This window comes from Oryza sativa, chromosome 3, assembly GCF_034140825.1.
Source record: "Oryza sativa Japonica Group chromosome 3, ASM3414082v1".
NCBI lineage: Eukaryota > Viridiplantae > Streptophyta > Magnoliopsida > Poales > Poaceae > Oryza > Oryza sativa.
The window spans coordinates 16,260,968-16,280,917 of NC_089037.1; the positions used below are offsets into that span (position 1 = coordinate 16,260,968).

Consider the following 19,950-nt stretch of genomic DNA (forward strand, 5'->3'; position numbering starts at 1 on the left):
CACTACGGTTCTCAAAAAAAAAAAAAAAAAAAAAAAAAAAAAAAAAAAAAAAAAAGAGAGAGAGAGAGAGAGAAAGAAACAACACCACTACGAAGTAACGCGAAATTTAGTCTTGTAGTACCATACTGTTACAGTTCTGAATCGTCAAGAGCACATTAGCCTATTAACATCAGATAACTCGGTAGCATTAACCTGAGCAGGAAAGATCCAAGTCAGAGCTAACATGGATGATGGATGGATAGTTCTTATTTTTGAGCTGGAAACATGCATATCATTAACATGGGAGAAGAATAAGCACTGCAATACACAAGATTAGAATCCTGAGCATATCAGTTACAGAAAACATAAAACAAAAAACAAAACCCTGCTATGACAATTAGTGAACCTATCAAAGAACACTCGTGGGCAACCGTGGCAATGCACCATCAAAATTTTCGCCAGGCACATCAAGGCCAGCTATTTTAAAAAGAAATGTAACCAGAAAAAGGATATATCTATACAGGGAGTGTGAAGGCACACTGTCATATTCTGTAGTCAGCATTCAAGAAGCTCTCATACTGAGTGCCATTTAGAGCATTGTAGACTTCATCCCAATTTTCAATTTGCTCCGAAAGTGGTTTGGTGTGTATCTTCACGTGTCGGCTGACTAGTTTGCTCCTTGGCACTTTGAGGAAATCCAGGACATCAAGAAGTTTCTGCAGGTGCAAGACAAGGCAATACATGTAAGCAGCATGATGAAATGCAACAGCTACACATTATCACTCGACAGATTATCCGCAAAACTCAACTGTTCTATTTCGGATGAGATCCTCATAGTAGATAGTAATGTGGTTGATACTCTTTAGATTTTCAAGAGCATCACGGGTGTAATCATCTACTTGTTTCAGACTCCGTATTAATGATGTTGTGTTGAGTCTGGGCTTATATCTTGCAAGTATACTGGCCTGCATAACAAGGTAGAAAATACAGATCAAATTCTGACCAGGGGTAGTACAGAAATTTGCAAGCCATAATTGGGCAAGTACTACCTCATATGCCGTGTGAACATGGGCCTTGTGCGTTCCATTCAACTGCTTGAGGTATCTGTCATGATTATTCGCAAGTTGAGATACCAACTGACGGAGGAGGTTCCACCTGAAGAGAAATATTGCAGAGACTCCTCTTCGATTGAAGTAGTCAGCTATATCAGCATGATTTGCCACAAGACCCTGAAGACATAATATCAGAAGAATGCTTATTCTGCTTTGCCATCATTTTAACCATGTGCATGATTAGTTAGTTTGATTTGTCTATGCATAAAGCATTTATACTGATATGGTGAAACCTGGAATAGAAGGTACTTCTACAAAGGATTATAGCCATTATGGAGATTGTAAGTCTATGTGTGTCCAGATCTACTTAATTAAAAAGTTATAATTCGAAACTATCACATAACACCATGCACACCGCACTTTGTTTAAACCAGCAGGGTCTTGACTACCTCAGTTTCAATAATGACGGTGTTTTCAGGATAATAACAGAGAGCATGACACCCTAACAATCATATTCATGTGTGATCTCATCCAGAGTTAAGCACATAAAAAGGAGTAATATTTGAATGCATTAACAGGTAACCATATCAGAAAAAAGGGTACTACTCTGGCTGGTGTAGAAGGATGTCATTTTCTAGCCATGACTGGAAAATGCTCTACCACAAGAATGGGTTGTATTTCCATATGCTCCATCAAGCATAGTTATGGATAGTAGAAGCAGGATTGTAATTGTATTGTGCACACAACAGATGTCACTACATTGGTAATGGGAGTTATTACTAAGGGGGGGACCAAGCCATAACACCTATACTCAATCTCCTTGAGAACAACAGGATGCATAAATCAAGAGATCGATCGTGTTCATGATTGCACAAAAGAGTCAATTCATGGCAAACAAGCCGGCAGTTCCTAAATTACAAGCAAGGCCGTACTCGCTACATGATATTCAATAAAGCATACCTAAATCACAAGCATCTAGAATGGAACATGCATGTGTGTCAGCAGCAGCCAACAGTACTGGAAGAGATTCTTGCCCAGTCATGATCATTGAGATACAACTGAACCGAACAGGGCCACATGAAACTATTCCATAGTTTCATAAATTGAGTAAAATGTGGTCTAATATTTAGTTTACTTGGGGTATACTTTTGCTTATCAAGTAAAAAAAATAACAAACTTCGAGGAAGGGCAAGGAGGGTGAATTAAAAAAAAACAAAATGTTAATCTAGATTTCACTCTTCTTCTCACCTGATTAAGCATCCATTTTAAGCCAACAGCAGCAGTGCATTCATTCTTAGAAGCACTACTATTCCAATCCAAATTGTACACCTTATCCAGTGTCTTTGTTATAGATGAAATGTTACTTCTCCTTTCTTTTGAAGAGAAAATTTCACCATTGGAGCTAACATTCATATGGCTGTTAAGAAGAGTTTCAAACCAGCCACTTCCAGAACGTTGTGACGAGATAATCGCGAAGAACCGGACAGGTGTACACTTGCATTCACTCCTAAGAAAAAAAAATCATATCAAACATTACACAATCAAAGTATATAGCATAGCATAAACCACTGCAGCACAACTCTCACCTGCTATAAGTTATCGGTTGTGGGTAATGCACAAAGTGAACCTCTGAATGCAGGATTGCAGACTTATTGCATAGCTGTTCTGCAACCTCGATCTTCACTATTCTAGACAAGCTATCACTTCCTAGTTGCTTCATACACATCGTGCAGATAAATATCCCGCAGATCATAGTCATAGCGAAAACAACCATTCTCAATGCGAGGGGTGATTTCTTAGAGGACTTCACAATCAATGCGTCCTGCGAAGAAGGTCCAATCAATACAAGTTAATCAGTAGAAACAAAACAGAGCTACTCAGATCTATAGGCACATCACAACTAACACTTGATTTATTTTAGCTTTCTGCTCCAGACCTACAAGTTATAATCCATAGATATAATCAAGAGCGATTACATAATCATTTTTCAAGCATATGACCTTAGAAGCATCTATGTTGGCATGACAGGGAAACAAACAGGAAAGATCAGATTTTGAAAGGTAACTGGTCCTTCATTCATAAACTGAACTAACCCAGGTGTTACCTCCAAAAGAGGGCAAATGGCCCATGTACCTGCCCAACATCATATTCCTTAATCAATAATGGATCACAAGCCAAAGAATCAAAAATCCCCTTTTTCTGTGTACTGTGCAATACTACCAAACTACCAATCTTTAAGTGTTCCTTCTCCTAACTGTATTATTACTCACTTACTGTACCCCCAAGATTTATCCCCACTAGTCTTTGACTGGGATGGAAGAAATGCAAGAATTGACAGGCGAAATACAAAATACTTGACCAATTGGAAAATAGAGAAAATAAAAACATGCATTTAACCCAACAAAAACAAAAAATTGCACATCAAACGGGGCATGAATGATAAATTGCACGATTACGTATAGCTAGCAGGATACCAGAAATGAAAAGAGATTCCAAACGTGTCCACCAATAGAAACACAGGGCTAGAAAACTTAAGCCCAAAAGAAGAAGAAGAAGAAGAAGAAGAAGAAGAAATGCAAGAAATCGTGCTCATCCCCGGTCTGAAGAACATTTTAGGTACAAACCGGTACTGTACTAAGATGAGAGACAGAAACGGAAAAAAAAGATTTAAACAAGATAATTAAAGATTTAGATCAGACGGCCGACAAATCGAAACCGCTCCGCATTAAAGCAACACCCAAGAGGAATTTATTATCCTCTTTACTCTCCTCACGCGGCTCTCACCAAAAATTTGGCCGAAGTTTTAAGTTTCTTGAAACGAAGGAGAAAACGATGAACTTAACTACAAGGCAGCGGCGAATGCAGGCAGAAATGACAACAAAGGATAAAGTTTGCAAGGATTCGTCCTTGAAGCTAGCAAGGAAAGGTGGGTGGAACACTGGAACTGAAGCAAAAAACAGTGGAGAAAAAAAATGAGAAAAATAAAAAGGAAAAAGAAAATCTCACCTTGTTGCCGAACTGGTAGCACCACCAATCCTCGCCGCCGCCGCCGCCGCCGGCGGGCTTCTCCTCCGCCTTGGAACCCCCCATCTCCTCCGGCAGGAAACGTAGCTCCCCGCCTTGAACACGCCACCGCCCACGCCCCAACCACCCGCACAAAAGACTCGCTCTCCCTCTCCCTCTCTCCGCCGACGCCGACGCGGCCGCCTCTTCACGGGCGCATTAACTCCGGAAACCCCCGCCGCCGCCGCCGCGCGCGCGGGGGAGGAGGAGGAGGAGGGCACCGCACTCTCCGCTGCAGCAGCGTCGGCTCTAGCGCCGGTGGCGGCGGAGGAGGCAAGGCGAGGCGGCGGCGGGCGGCGCGGCGCGGCGCGAGGGCGAATGGGCGATGAGCTGTCTCTCGCTTTGGAGACTGGGCGAGTTTTGGAGGCTTTAGCTCCTCGGCTCGGCTCAGGCTCGGGATCGGGATCGGCTCGGCTCGCGTACGGTGGAGAGAAGTACTAGTAGGAGTGGAACTGACTACTGCTGCTGACTTCGCTTTAAAAGAGTTCTCTAGTCCGTTTTGTGCATTCGGGTCCTTGTGCAAATAGCATTTTCTAACTAGGTCAGCAGCATAAGCTTTGGGATTGCAAGTGCTACTCAAACTTATCTCGTTTCGTTTTTACTTCTCCTTATAATTTTGAAATATTTTGTGGTATTTTAAGTTTATCAAAGCTTATTTTTTACTGACTCATATATAAAAATTATAGTTATAAAAAACTTTTAGTTGCGAATAAACCGTAAGAATAAGGATACGCTAAGCGAAACGAAACGAAACGATGGAACTCTATATCCTTTTGTAAGGCAATGTACTGGGAATATTTTTTTCCTTCTATATGTACTCTTTGCTTAAATTTTTGAATCAATTTTATGAGCTTTCAGAAAAGAATTAATTGTGTGCACTTCGGTCCTCGTGTTATTAGCATTTTCTAACTAAGGTCCTTTCAGTGGTTTTTCTAAGGACACAACTACGTCGAGAGTGCTAGCTGAATAGTGGTAAAGAGAGACACCCTTCTTTCCCAAAAAAAACTACTAGTACACTCAATATCTATGTTTTTTTTTCTTCTTTTAGAAGTTTCTCTTAAATTACTCATCCGATTTATAATCCGATTACACTATTGTATTCGTAACAATTAAATATTTACAACAAGATCTCACATGATTATATTTTGATGAAAAATCAAAAATTACTTTTATGATATGTCTAAATTACTTCTAGATTTCAGTAAGTTACTTCTTAGATATATAAAAGTAAATTCAGTAAAGCTTAAAAGTAATTTACATATATTATAGAAGTAACTTATAACAAAAAGAAACTTTAATTTAGAACTATATCTAGATTCATTAACATCTATATGAATGTGGGCAATGCTAAAATGACTTACATTATGAAATGGGGGGAGTAACTCTCTGTAGTAGAAATAATTATATTTTGAGTGAGCTGAAATAAGAAACTATGTAGAGTAAATTCGCAAGTAAAATGTAGAGAAGATTTATAAAGTCCACAAAATATAAAATTAACTAAAAACAATAATAAACATAATCAACTTAGAGTATTATGAATGTATAGAAGTAATTTAGTCAAATCTCAAAGTAACTTATATATATGATAAAAGTAACTTATGTATATAATAAAAGTAATTTATAAATATAAATAGTTTTTCATCATAATATAATCATGTAAGATCTTATTGTAAAGATTTAATTGCAACAAACGTAATGGTGTAATCAGATTGTAGATCGGATAAGTAATTTGAGAGAAAATTCTTAAAAAGAAAAAAAATAGACATGCATTGTGTGCACTAGTAACAAGAGGACCTTTTCTCACGTAGCTGTACTAGCAGCACATGACCTTCTCTCACGCACTATTAGCGCTTGACCTTCTCTCACGAATGAGTACGTCGCTCTTTAACACTAAATCGAGAGCGTTCTCGGTTTAGATTTTGCGTTTTTCTAAATAGGGTCATTTCGTAAGAGCTTGTTTTCACTCTTGTTTACCAACTTCTATTCCATCGTTATCTGAAAGCACGTTTTCCGAATCATTAAGCATTATGATTTTTATTAAAAAAATCTAAAAAAAGTTGTTTTAAAAATTCATATTAATTTATTTTTAAAATTTGTTAAACTAAATAATACTTCCTCCGTTTCACAATGTAAGTCATTCTAGCATTTTTCACATTCATATTGTTGTTAATGAATCTAGACATATGAATGTGGAAAATGTTAGAATGACTTACATTGTGAAACGGAGAAAGTAATATTTAATTAATTATGTACTGATAAGCCATTGGGCATCATCTTTTCGTTTATACTTATGCTTATCAGCCAAAATTTAAATTTCGACCTTAAATTTGGAGCTGATTTTTAGGTTTTTTTTATCGAAGTTTATTTCTCAGCATTTGCTTTTAGATCGTTAAGAACACGTATATAAAAGTTTTATTACAAATTATTACTTTTTTACAAATATACCCTATGTCGTTTCGCTTGGCTCCGATTATGTTTTAGCTACGCACGCAGAAGAGAAGTTACCCCGAGACACGACATTTTCCTTTGTTGATAGTGATCGGGCGATGCGACAGAGGAGGGAGGCGGCCGTTTTTTTCTCGTTTGCTAACGTTGGCGTAACGTACGGTGAGGAACATGCAGTTACGGTTACCGACGCGACGAGATCGATGGCAGCAGCGTCGGCCGCCCGCTGCAGCTCGATCGGTTCCATGCTTCTTTTTTTTTTTTCTCATATATCGAACCCAAACCCAACAAGTCGGTCAATGCGCGTACGGAGTACACACAGCCAGTGCACACATGTCGGTCGTATGTCACGTGCCACGGATATATAGGACGATGCGTACGGTACACGTACGTACGTAGTACAGGTTACGGTTGTAATACTGTACACTCCACTGCGAGTGTCCATTTGGCTAGGACTAGTCAGCGTTTGTCACCAACTTGCAAAAACATATACTAGCTGGATCGATCTATTCCGTCCAGCCACCAAGGATTGGAGGAGTGTCAATGCTGACATCCGATCCGTTTTGTTTTTGTTTTTTTTCAAGGACAACTTGAACCACCAGTTGATTTGCAATTTACATACTCCAACTTACATGTTCAGCATATAGAGGAACTTTTTTATCCCCTCTATTTTTATATGATATTTAAATAGTTGTTAAAAAATTGTTAAAAAATCACATGATAAATCAATATGAGATATGGCATTCACCAACATACAAATTCAAATTCAATAAGTAGAAACAAAATTAATAAATTTTGGCTAATACTCGGCGTCGTCAGCATAGTGCCTTGGGGCGCAAAAACGATTTTTCACTCGCTCATTTGGAAAGTTTGGCACCGGGGAAATGTAAATTCCGCGCATGGCTTGTCATCCAAAACAGGGTTTGGACCTTCGACTGGCTCGCAATTAGAGGATGGCAAAATAATAGGCTTTGTCCCCTCTGCCGTAGAGAAGGCGAAACGGCTCTACATCTTGTTGTCAGTTGTAGATACACAAAAAGAATATGGAGCATGCTAGCTGTCTGGGTGGCTTACCAACAGCTTGACCCTAGAGAATGGGAGGCGACCCAGACTGGTGGGAATCTCTAGCAAACACAGCGGGAGTTACAGAAATGGACTGCGCACTCTCATCTTCCTTGTTGTTTTGGAGATTTGAAGGAGAGTAACCAACGAATCTTCAAGCATGATGAGGCCACGACGTCTTTCCTTTTTGCCAAAATAAATGAAGAGGCGCAAACATGGGCAATGACAGGAGCAAAGCGCTTACGTGACTTTTCGCCTCACACTGTATAGTGTACAGAGTTTTTTTTTCCCTTTTCTTGCCCATAGGGGCTGTATTTTTCTCCCGCTTTATTTAATGAAAAGGCACAGTCTCGTGATGTGTTTTCCCTTAAAAAGATTAATAAATTTGATTGTGAATAGTGTCAACGTTTGAGATCGCGACTACAGTATTTTGTATAGTATGGGGATCGTTGGTACCAGGGTATATGCGAGATTGAAGTAAAAGAGATGGAGGCAAGGATTTTTATACAGGTTTGGGCCCCTTATCTGACATGTAATAGCCCTACTCCTATTGGGTGAAGCCGGTGTTGCTCTTATTCATCATAATCACACCGGTACAATATTTGGGATAACCTATCTAACCGTTGTTGACTTGGCAGCCTGAAATACCAACCTATTTTATCAATTTTTACAAATTTTTACATGACTTTTTAGATGACATGCATGAAATGAGGGGATATCCCCTCGAGGGATGAGAATCCACCTCCTCAAACATATTCTACTATATGTGTACTACGAGAAGAGTATGAAATCAAGGAAAATATAAGAAAAATTAATAATAGTGGATTGTATTGGCGGTACACAAAGTTGTTAGATGGGTAAGTGGTACATGAACTTGCATGCACAAACTCTTTTTTTTCATACAAACCAAGACCAAGAGAGTGCAATATACAAATTAATATAGCATGCCCCGTACCCTCCTCATATGTGCACAACATATTATTAAGAGAGAATCCATTATATGCCACTGATTTTGTCACAGATCTACAATTTACTATTGGCTTTGTCACGTTCTACAGTATGCCATCAACTTTTGCTTAACTTCTATGGTTTGTCATCGCCGCCTGATTAGCCTCCGTTAGTACTATACAACTTTATCCAAATGACCAAAATACATGTAAATCAAAAACTTAAATTTTGCTATTTCAGAATTTTTGTCCAAATTTTTGAACTTTCTCCAAATGACAAAAATGACCAACTTAATACAAATTTTGAAAGTTTACATGTAATTTGGATATGACAAAAACTTTTAAAATTTGGACAAAAATTCTGAAATATCATATTTTAAGTTTTTGGCCAAGTTTTGGATGGATGTTTACAATCTGATGTTTATAATATGATATTTTGGAATTTTTGTCCTAGAGGTATTTTGGTTATTTGGACAAAATTGTACAATACTAACATAGGCTAACCGGATGATAATGGTAAATCGTAGAGGTTAAATAAAATTCGATGGCATATTGTAGAACGTGACAAAGTCAATGGTAAATCGTAGACTTGTGACAAACTCAGTGTCATATAATAGATTCTATATATATTATTAACCAGCATCCATAGCTTGGTAAGATTAGTCGTGTCGTGCTCTTTTGGTCTTTGTTAGTTTGTGTATCACAATGAGTTTTTGCATGTTTATGTACTGAAATGCACCATCTAATAAGTTTGTGTAATGCTAATTAATAACCAATGCAATTCACTCATTAATAACCTTGCTATTTATGTTAAATAAATACATTGAAAATGTAGGGGGGAGTAGTTAATTTATGTGTTTTGAGGAGAAACTATGCAGCAAACAAGGGCAGCAAGCAAGAAAAGAAAGAAAGGAATTAATTCACATACAAGCATAACATTTTTTACGATGCTTAGAAACAGAAATGAATGTTATTACGATGCTTAGAAACAGAAAGGAGAGTGGTTTTTTGGCCTCAAAAGTTAATTCACCAATATAGTTGTTCAAATTAAACAAGGGGTAGCTAGTGTGGAACGTTGCAAGCAGGTCACGTGGTGGTGAGTTGTTCCGCATTTAATCCTCCTCCTCTAATAATTTGTTAAATTAAATATATCATGGTCGTGGAGTCTGATTATGGCCAGAGTTCCAAATGGATGATGGCCGGCCACTGCATGTACCATCCATAGGCTAATTTGATTTAATTACGTACCCATGCGTGTTTCGTGATCACGCAAGGTTAATTATGGAGTCGTACCAAACTGCAAGATAGCTAGCATGCATGGATCAGCTGATGATCGATATCGAGTCAAAAACTTGAGCGAATCCCAGGGGCGTCTAGATAGCTTTATCAGTTGGCTTAATTATCAACGGAGATCGATTGATCCATCTAGTTATGTTTATTTTCGTGGTCGTCGTTAAGTTGCTCCATATTAGTAACAAACTACAGATCACGATCCAACACCAGCAGTTAAATTAATGAACTAACAAAAGGACCACGATCGATCGATCGATATGATCCACCATGGAAGGCGATCTGTAGTGCACTAGTGCTAGCAACGGCCAACGTCATCATATCGATCATATGGATCAAAAGTCAAACATCATGAACTTAATTAGTACCCCCTCTAGGATTTTAGTGTACGACGGTGGCTGTTTGGATTATCTTGGAGGAAGTTTTTCTCAGTTCAGCTGGCATTATCTTCTGAATAGATGGTTTTGTTATGCATGCATGTTTTATCTTGTATGACGATGTACTAGAGATGACATTTCCCTTCAACTCTATCTGTAGTCCACTTAAATATAAATAAATTTATGAGTTTATAAAAAAAGACTTTTAATATATGTTTTACGATTTATCTTATTCAAAAAATTATATAAATATGAAAAAATATAAACCATTTCAAGTACCTTTAATAAAAAAATCACAACAAAATAAATGATTTCATATTTTTTATTAAGAAAATAAGCGATGTCATACATTAAAAAATGAGAAGCGAGTACCATGCACACGTTACTTCCATTATAATTCATGTTTATTTTCACAGTCATTTTGTTTGTAGGACATCAGCAATATCCTAACCATGTGTTTTATTTTTTCAATCAAAGTTCTTGTCAGATTTTAATTTCCTGAAGATAATAAATTTCTAGTTACCTAAAATTATACAATGTATGTTACGTCTAAAATTGCGAGACTACACGGTCACTGATGGAGAAATCGTTTTTAGTACCGGTTCGTAACCCCCCTATAGTCCCAGTTTTTAAACCGGAACTAGAAATCTGGGACTAAAGATCCCTATCTTTAGTCCCGGTTCAAATACCCGGGACTAAAATCGATCTTTAGTCCACTAAAGATGGGAGCGGGTAGTCACGGTTAGTTTTTTTTTCCATTTATTGCTACTTACTACTTAAATCTCTAATTTATTTTCTCCCAAATTAGGTGGGATGCATATTCCCAAATCAAACCCCAAAATCACAGTAACATCCCAAATACACAAATCAATTATATACACCACAGATTATACATCCCAAATCAAACCCCAAATCAAAAAAACATCCCAAATACACAAATCATGTACATCTCAGATCCATGCAATGAGATTCTAAAAAAGAAATTATACATATCAATCCATACAATGAATCACAAATTCTTCATCTCAATATATACATGAATAACAAATTCTTCAAAAAAAAAGAAGCAAAGCCGCCGGCCGGCTGAGCTGGCTGCCGCCTCCCCTCCTCCCCGGCCGCCGCCGCGCCGCCCTCCGCCGGCCGGCCCGCCCACCCCCTCCTGCTACGCACACCGGAGTCGGGAAGGGATAAGAAGGAAAAGAGATAAGGAGGAAGGGAAGAAGGGATGAGATAAGGATTAGAGATGGAGGGAGAGAGGAGTTTGTGTGGATAAGAAAAGAGGATAAGTAATACGGATTATATAGTGCGTTTTGATCTTTAATCCTGGTTCGTAATACCAACCGGGACTAAAGATTCGTAACACCAACCAGGACTAAAGATCACGTGATCTTTAGTCCCAGTTGGTGTTACGAATCGGGATTAAAGATCCGATCTTTACTCCCAGTTGGTAACTCCAACCGGGACTAAAGATCCTAGAGGGTCTGACAACACCTGACAGCATGTGAACCGAGACTAAAGACCAACCGGGACTAAAGATCACGTAGTCCCGTTCTGCTTATAAACCGGGACTAAAAACCATCTTTAGTCCCGGTTTTTACTGCAACCGGGACTATTGTGGTTTTTGGTCGACCGGACAAAGATGGTTTCTCCACTAGTGGGTGTAACTTTAGTTTATTTTTACTATAATTTTGTTAATGGGTGTGGATTTGCTTTGTTTGATACAAGTTTGAATATTAACTTGTTATATTTTATTTTTTAAAAAAATATTAACCATATAAATTTATATTACGTCTAGGTTAAAATAATAAGTTTGACCCTTTACTTAAAAAGTGGTTATGCTTAAATAGGAAATGAGGAGAGTTATCAAGGTGGTTAGATATTTACCTATTTATTAAAGGTACTATTTTTCTAATAATAAAATTTATTCTACCCTTTACTTCAAAGAATTATAGCCAATTATTACAAACTTACAGTTTAGAACGACTGTGAATTAACAGAGAAACAAGAGAACTAACTGGAACACACTAATTAGGGATGCATGGGGTGAAGAACCTTTCCGTGGAACGTGGCGTAGTTGGCTCGCGTTAGGCCGATGGATCACATGTGGATCGCGTTAGGGATTCATATAAATATAAATGTTAATGAATATAGATATCTAATGCTAGAAAATTTTACATTGTAAAACGGAAAGTATATACTCTCTCCGTCTAAAAAAAGACAAACCCTGGTTTTCGTGTCCAACGTTTAACCGTCCGTCTTATTTGAAAAAATTGTGATAAAAATTAAAAAGATAAGTCACGCATAAAGTATTAATTATGTTTTACCATCTAACAATAATGAAAATACTAATTATAAAAAAATTTCATATAGGATGGACAGTCAAATGTTGGCACGGAAACCCAGGGTTTGTTTTTTTTTTGACGGAGGGAGTAGACATGATCAGAAAGGGCTCGATCAGTCGACACACATCCACCATGTTTATAATTAATTAATTAGTATAATTGTTACCTGTAGCTTAGCCTAGCTAGTACCGTACGGAGTGAGGATATAATTAAGCGGGTCAGCCCACCAAGACTGGCTCGTTTAAATAGCCTACACGCGCGCAGGTTCGCTGCCGGTATACGTAATTAACATGGTTTTTCACTTACGTGCGATTTTACTGTCAGAATTTAAGAGTATAAATCCGTCAAAAGTTTATCTTCTTTTACGGTGAAAACATAATGAATCCAAAGATAAGATTATATACATGGATATAATATTATTGGAACTACGTGTAAAACTTTTACTAATTTTTTTTGGTAACATTTATTAGGTAGTGTCTAGGGAGTGTAAATATAATCTTATATTTTTTTACCTCAAAAAATTAATAAATTTAAAAATGAGATTTTACACATATGTATAATAGTATTTAAAATACATGTATAATTTTTAACTAAATTTTGGTAATGTTTGTTAATTGTTGTGATGAAGTGTGCACCAGAAACTAACTTACATGCACATTATATATTTCATAATAATATAGATCCTTTTTTTAAGAGAAATATAGATCCCGTATAACCGTGAGAGACAAATAAAATTGTAACCAACTTCTAGACTAGTCAGACATAGGCGAACTTTATATTGGTTGAGCCTAGGATTGAAAGCCCGTAAACCACAACAAATTTTGATCATGGTGAATCCGTCACATAACAAAATATAGGTCACCCTCGACTTTCACTTTGGGCGAGTTTTGTCCTTGTGATCTTGTGGCCACATCCTAGCTACTAACATCTATGCTATTATTAATATCTGTAAAAAAAAGGTTAATCATTGGATAACACTACTATTCATCTTGACTCAACGACACCGCTAGCTCTACAACTTATTATTAAGATGTTTTGTCAATTTTACTCGTACATGGAGTCCTTATATGCCATGGAGTCCTTTCTCATGGTTCATGAATATCATGATGCCTCTTCCCCTCTCGATCTCTATAAAACCCGTATGGGCATGAGAGAAAGGTGTGTTATCTAAGCAGCCGATCAATGATAAAAAAAATAATTATTGTTCAGGAAAAAATATTATTTTAACTTGTCCGGGTGTATAATTAATTAGAAATAAGTTTTAATTTTGACTTAAAAAACTTGAGGCAGATACTCCCTTTCTTTAAAGAGAAAAAAGGAATAGAGGTTGGTAGTACGCGTAAGGGGAAAGGAAAACTCAACTCTGACGCATCCGTCCTAGTTAATTAAACCAGAGAAATTCCACATCAATTGGGATATTTTGTGTGAACTGGATGAATATAATTAACAAGTTGGTCGGCAACAAAGAGCTGGTGGTAATGTCATGGTCTCATGGAGTAGCTAGCAGAAAGTGCATGCCAGAAAGCTGAGAAGAATATTACCCTAGTAGCTGATCAAAGATGAAAAATTCAGATGATGTGTTTCACTGATATCATTTGACATCAATTCGATGTGTGCGCTGCTGCTTTTTCTCCACGACTTTGCGTTATTCTCAAGTAGATCCCATACACTCACATAGCAAAAGTGCGATGATGCGTTTCGTTATAAACTAGTATATATAACGAAACTAAAAGGGTATAGGATAATGGAAGCGTGCACAAAGCAGTATAGGAGCTTTAGAGTATTTAACCTCGACAACCACTAAGACGACAACCACTAAGACCCTGTTTAGCTCCCATAACAAAAATTTTCACACTGTGACATCGAATGTTTGGACACATACATATAGTATTAAATGTAGGAAAAAAACAATTACATGTAAATTGCGAGACAAATCTTTTTTAAGCTTAATTGCGCCATGATTTAACAATGTGGTGCTACACTAAATATTTACTAATAACAGATTAATTAGGATTAATAAATTCGTCTCGCAGTTTCCTGACGGAATCTATAGCTTGTTTTGTTATTAGACGATGTTTAATACTTTAAATATGTATCCGTATATCCGATGTAATAACCAAGCCCAAAATTTTTTTCCAGCTAAACAAGGCCCAAGAAGCAGCAAGCCAAGGACCGGTAGACACTTCGCCATTGTTATTTTTCTCCTACTCCCTCCATCCAATAATATATAAATAAGAGATTGTGCATTTTTTAAAAAAATTAAGAAACTGATGAAAGGACAATGCATGATAAAAAAAAGGTGCTTATTAAGAGAATAAAATAGTACAAAATGTATTATAGATGATAAATAAATTAGTATAAAAGGTTGTATGTGAGAAATAAAGCGATGTCTTGAGATTGTAAAACCCTTATAATTTGGAATAAATTTGAAAGACATAATACCTCATATTATAGGATGGAGGGGGGTATTATTTATTGACACATTATATTTTTTTTCTCTTCCTTGTCAAAATGTTGCTCATTGCACTAATTAAAAACTATTTTCATAAACACTGATTATAATAAAATCCGTTTATGATAATGGCGGTAGTGCATTTATAGTTTAAAGTCACTTATGAAAACCGAATTTCAGAGACAGATTTCTTAAACTACATTTTTATTATAACTATGTAACGCTGATTTAAGAGGAAGGGTTCTCATATCAAAATTTATTAAGAGGGTGGTCAGACTCTAAGCTACTCCCTCCGTCTCTAAAAAAATCAATCTAGTACCAGATGTGACATATCCTAGTATTACAAATTTGAAAATACATCCATCAAGATTAGTACTAGAACATGTCACATCAAATCCTAGATTCGTTTTTTAGGGACGGAGGTAGTAAGTCAGTTAGCTCAGAGCGGGTACAATAGCAGACTATAAGCCAGCTATAAACACATTTCGAGAAGATAAAATAGGAGAGAGAAGAGCAGCGGGCTACAGATTCGTAGCCAGCTGCAGTATAGGCTCCAAGATACATGTATGTATGATAGGTGGGATCAACTATAAATTGTGTAGTATATATTTATAGGTAACTATTGTATGAATCGGCTATTAAATTGACTATAAATGATTTGGAGCCGGTAGTTGGCTATAATATTAAACTTGCTCTCACACCTTATGGTGCTAGCTGAAGACCCCAGGTTCGAGCAATCTATAGGTAGATTTTTGCAACAATTTCATCAAATCAGAGACAAACTCACACGTTTCAAGGCCACTACTTCAAATTTAAACAGACAAGCCATTCGTTTCAATAATTCTCTATGGCCCCAGCCCCCAGGCCTCTGCTGCCATTGCCATTGCTATTGGGAGCAGAGCCAATCCCACATGGCGGGGACCAATCATCAAGCGAGAGACCATCTCATCTCCTCTCTTGTGTGGGAGCCTCCTGCGACAAATGCTCAGCTGCAGCTCTGGAGAAACAAGCTGAATCGGCAGCAAGAAACAATTACTGCTAGCATTTTGGATTTTGGCAGATACACAGATAACATTAGATGGATATACCTGGCTCACTCACTCGTGACTTGAGTTCCAACAACCACAACACGGGTATATATCAATACCATTCACCCCCGTGATGATGATGTATTGATATATGCGTCGTACATTTAAACGCATATACACACAGTACTTGTACATCAATTTCCAGTCCAGCAGAAACTCCACCAGGGGTTGGTACAGGCAAAAGCAAAATATTGATTGCAAGGATAATGTAAGATGGTAGTAGTAGTAGTAGCTAGGATTGGTACAAGCAAAGCGAATTCATTGCAAGGATAAATGGATAATGTGGTGAGGTACAAGAGGAGACGAAGCTTTGGCAGGCATGGGGGGATCCTGGCTGGCTAGCATGGTGTTCTGCTGCTAAGTGAATTGTGTCAGGCTGGCATCATTGCGATTGAACGCGTGAGATCCTGATCGACAGCAGCAAGCATCTTCAACTTTGCACAGTTCGAAGTTGCTGAAAGCAAGAGCTCACTCCAACGAGCAGCTCCACCATGCAAGCCAGAAAAGAGGCTATTGTTGTGGCCTGGTGTTTTCAATCTCCAGGATAGTGCTCGCTGATCAGCTTCAGTCTCACACCAGAAGATCCTTCTGTACCAGACTTCAACATAGTTAAGACGTGTAGTCTTCGACAAAAATGACTGCACTAAGCCTCAAGTTTAATATATCTCTAGCTTTCCTGTCTTCAGGAATAGATTATAGGTTGATTTGATCAGTTGCTCATCTATGAGGAACTATAAGATGATTAAGCGAACAATCCGCCCCAAATGCTGGAAACATTTTGCAGCTTCTTTCAAGCACAAGTTCCTGTCCTTCCGAGACCAATGCTGGACAGCATGACAGATAGACTAATCAGGTTACATAAGCATATAACTTCTGTGGCAAATTCCAGTTTCGAGCTTACAAGAAAATAAAAGAAAGTGATCTTGAGGCGGTTACCTTGCTAAGTTCGTTAAGCTTCTCCCTGGTATCTTTTAGCAAAAGTTCTACATCAGAATCCCATTTGTAAAACTCTAGCTCCCTTCCTTCCAAAATTTTCTTGGATATCTGTTACGTTTCAAACTAATACTTCTTCAGAGAGCAATTAAATAAATTTTGTTTTCAAAGAACTTACAGAGTTGTAATAATACAAACTACAAAGTAAACTTGCCTTTATACTGAACAAATTATCTAGCATCATTATTATGATGGTGCAAGTGTGAAGAGAATTTAGGGGAAATATGAAAGCTTAAACAGAACTTGTATTTCGCTCAAAAAGGTTAAGAGGGCATGCAGGTGAGCTCAAAATCACAAAAGAGATGGGGAGAACAAAGCAACTATCTCTCTATTCTTGTTTAAGAAGATTCTTTGCTATTATAAGGCTGTTTGGTTGGAGCCAATGGATGTCAATGTCTAGCCAAAATGTTGATTCGCAAATCCATCACTAAACTTTGGCAATGCCATATTTTGGTGGATTTGGTAGCAATTTTGGCCACAAGCTGCTACATCAAAGGAAAATAGAAACCAAATGTTTAAATAGCCCTGTATCACCAGCTAACAGAGGAACTTTATATATGAATATCTGATACCCAGAATAGAAATGTATCAGTCTAGATATTCAGCTTTACACTCTTTTGTCAACTCCATACAAAAAGCTCCGTGCTGCCAATCCATTTAATGAGAAACATGTTGAGACATGAAACAATGAAATCACAATGTATCATCTCATCTGATAAGAAAGTAGCGTTGAACTCAGTATTTCATTTAAATCTGCTGGTTTATATTTTGTTTATAGTTTAATAGACATATAATGGATATTTAATCAGGTTAGGTATGAAACATGAGTATATATATCAACAGTTCATTACACAACTTAATGGGGACTTAAATCCAATATGGGAATAGCATTACCTTGTTACCTATAGCCACCCCTCCAGTTGTATGTGCAAAATAAATATTGTAATAGTGGGAAAGGAAGGCTGGGGCATTGCTCTCAGCAAGTTCAGTCAGATAAGTTGCATATGTTGATCCAGCAGTACTTGGCTCTGGTACTGCAATTCCTTGCCCTCCAAACCACTCCAAATCTTTTGTAATTCTAGCTGAGCGTTCCAGACCACTTTTCCTGAAGTAAACATCTGAATGAAAATTGCATAAATGATATGTAAGTAACTGCAGTTTCTGTTGCAGTGATTGAACAAAGTTCCAAACAGAGGTACTGAATGCCCCTAAAGAGCCATACGTAAAAGTATGTAGCATATACTACCGAGTGCTGAACAATTCAATTTGGCAAGCATTCTAGGCAACATGGTTGGTGTCTCACACTAATTAAGTTGTCAGAAAACAATATCACTGACAAAAATCGATGCGGAGATCTTCGCGGAGATGCTCAAGTACACTATGATGCATGATGCCAGCAATGTGCTTCATTACCAATATGGTCTGCCATCTATACTCCAGAACATCCCAAAAGATCATTTCTTTCACGGTGCACCACTAAAGGAGATTCAGCCGTAGGATGATTGCTGCACACGCAGAACATGTATTGTGCTAAAGTGCATCTTCCACCATTTGGCAGTAAATGCCTTCCAAAATTGTAATCCATACAATTTTCATTTCACGCCACGACTTCACACCATGCATCAAGTTCCATCAAAATAATCACAACCTTAAATTTCAACCTTGCATATTGCCAAAATAATTGCAACCTTCGCCGCATACCCAAGTGAGCACTAAAAATGGAATTCCTACCACCTAGCTTGTATCCCCCAAACATGTTCTTACCGACACATTTTACCATCCTACCAACAAGTCAATATGTCATATTCTAAATCTATAATTCCTGAAAAATTAGGAGATTCCAATTGCATTGGAAACTGAAGACTAAGCTGATTAAGGAACAACATTGAATTAGGATATTCTAATTGCATTGGGAAGGCGGGGATTTGGAGAGTAGGAATCGCAACTCACAGGCGACGTCGGTGGACTCGGCTACGATCCGCTCGACGGTGTCGAAGACGAGCTTGCTGTCCACCAGGTACTTGACGAACCCCTCCATGCTCGGCATCCACTCCCCCTCCAACCCCGCTCCCTCCTCCTCCTCCTCAACCACGTCGTCGTCGTCCTCCTCCTCCTCCTCCTCCTCTGACGCCGACGCATCCTCACTGACGCCATCGCCCACCTCCTCCTCGGCCCCCGTATCGTCCATCTTGAGGGTGGTCCGCTTGGGGTTCCGGAGGCGCATGGCGACGAACCGCATCTCCTCGGCGACGCCCACCGCCTCGCCGGGGTACTGCCTCGGGTACCGCCGCGGCCGCGGCTTCGCTGGCGGCGCCTCATCCACCGCCACCGCCTCCGCCTCCGCCTCCGCCGCGGGGGCAGGAGGGGAGGGAGCGCAGCGGGCCACCGTTAGGGCTGCTAGGTCCCTCGTTAGTATTAGTCCAGTAAAGGAGCGCAAGGGCCGCGCTCTCCGCGGCGGCGGAGGAGGCGGCCGCGGCGGCACGACCGCCGAGGCGGCGACGGCGGCGGCGAGCGGCATCGGGGGGTTTAACGGGTTATCCACTCGGGCATCCTGCACGGCACTGTGTTGTGTTAGCTGCGAAAGCGGATTATCGGTTTTCCGCCTTCGCGTGACGTTTACGTATGTCGACTGTTGCACTACTTCTGGTACGCGAAAGCGTAACGGGTTCTACGCGTTCCAGGGGGAATGCAGATTGGGGAATCCAAGAGATATGATGGGCCAATATGTTTTGGGCTTGGCCATTTTTAGTTTTCCTTTCTCAAGAGGAATAAGTTCATTTCGTCTCCCACAACTATAGTGCTAACCGCAATATCTTGCGACTAGTAATAATATTTTGCCTCCTCCAACTAGTAATACCTG

General features: G+C 38.7%; 2 protein-coding genes across 3 annotated transcripts; both read right to left on the bottom strand.

Moving 5' to 3' along the window:
- Positions 1–274: 274 nt before the first annotated feature.
- LOC4333032 (uncharacterized) lies at positions 275–4,433 on the bottom strand. Its single transcript, XM_015773241.3, has 6 exons — positions 4,038–4,433; positions 2,618–2,853; positions 2,280–2,538; positions 1,029–1,208; positions 789–944; positions 275–695 (listed from the first exon to the last, which is right to left on the bottom strand). The coding sequence occupies exons 1-6, from the start codon at positions 4,119–4,121 to the stop codon at positions 522–524; spliced, it is 1,089 nt and encodes a 362-aa protein (XP_015628727.1). The 5' UTR covers positions 4,122–4,433; the 3' UTR covers positions 275–521.
- Positions 4,434–16,083: 11,650 nt separating this feature from the next.
- On the bottom strand, positions 16,084–19,650 carry LOC4333033 (probable inactive heme oxygenase 2, chloroplastic). 2 transcript variants are annotated; one of them, NM_001402169.1, is made up of 4 exons: positions 19,041–19,650; positions 17,985–18,208; positions 17,034–17,141; positions 16,084–16,921 (listed from the first exon to the last, which is right to left on the bottom strand). In NM_001402169.1, the coding sequence occupies exons 1-4, from the start codon at positions 19,606–19,608 to the stop codon at positions 16,829–16,831; spliced, it is 993 nt and encodes a 330-aa protein (NP_001389098.1). In that variant the 5' UTR covers positions 19,609–19,650; the 3' UTR covers positions 16,084–16,828. The 2 variants fall into 2 exon arrangements, with proteins under 2 accessions (NP_001389098.1, XP_015628242.1); XM_015772756.3 differs by having other exon boundaries at positions 16,146–16,942; positions 19,041–19,630.
- Positions 19,651–19,950: the final 300 nt, after the last annotated feature.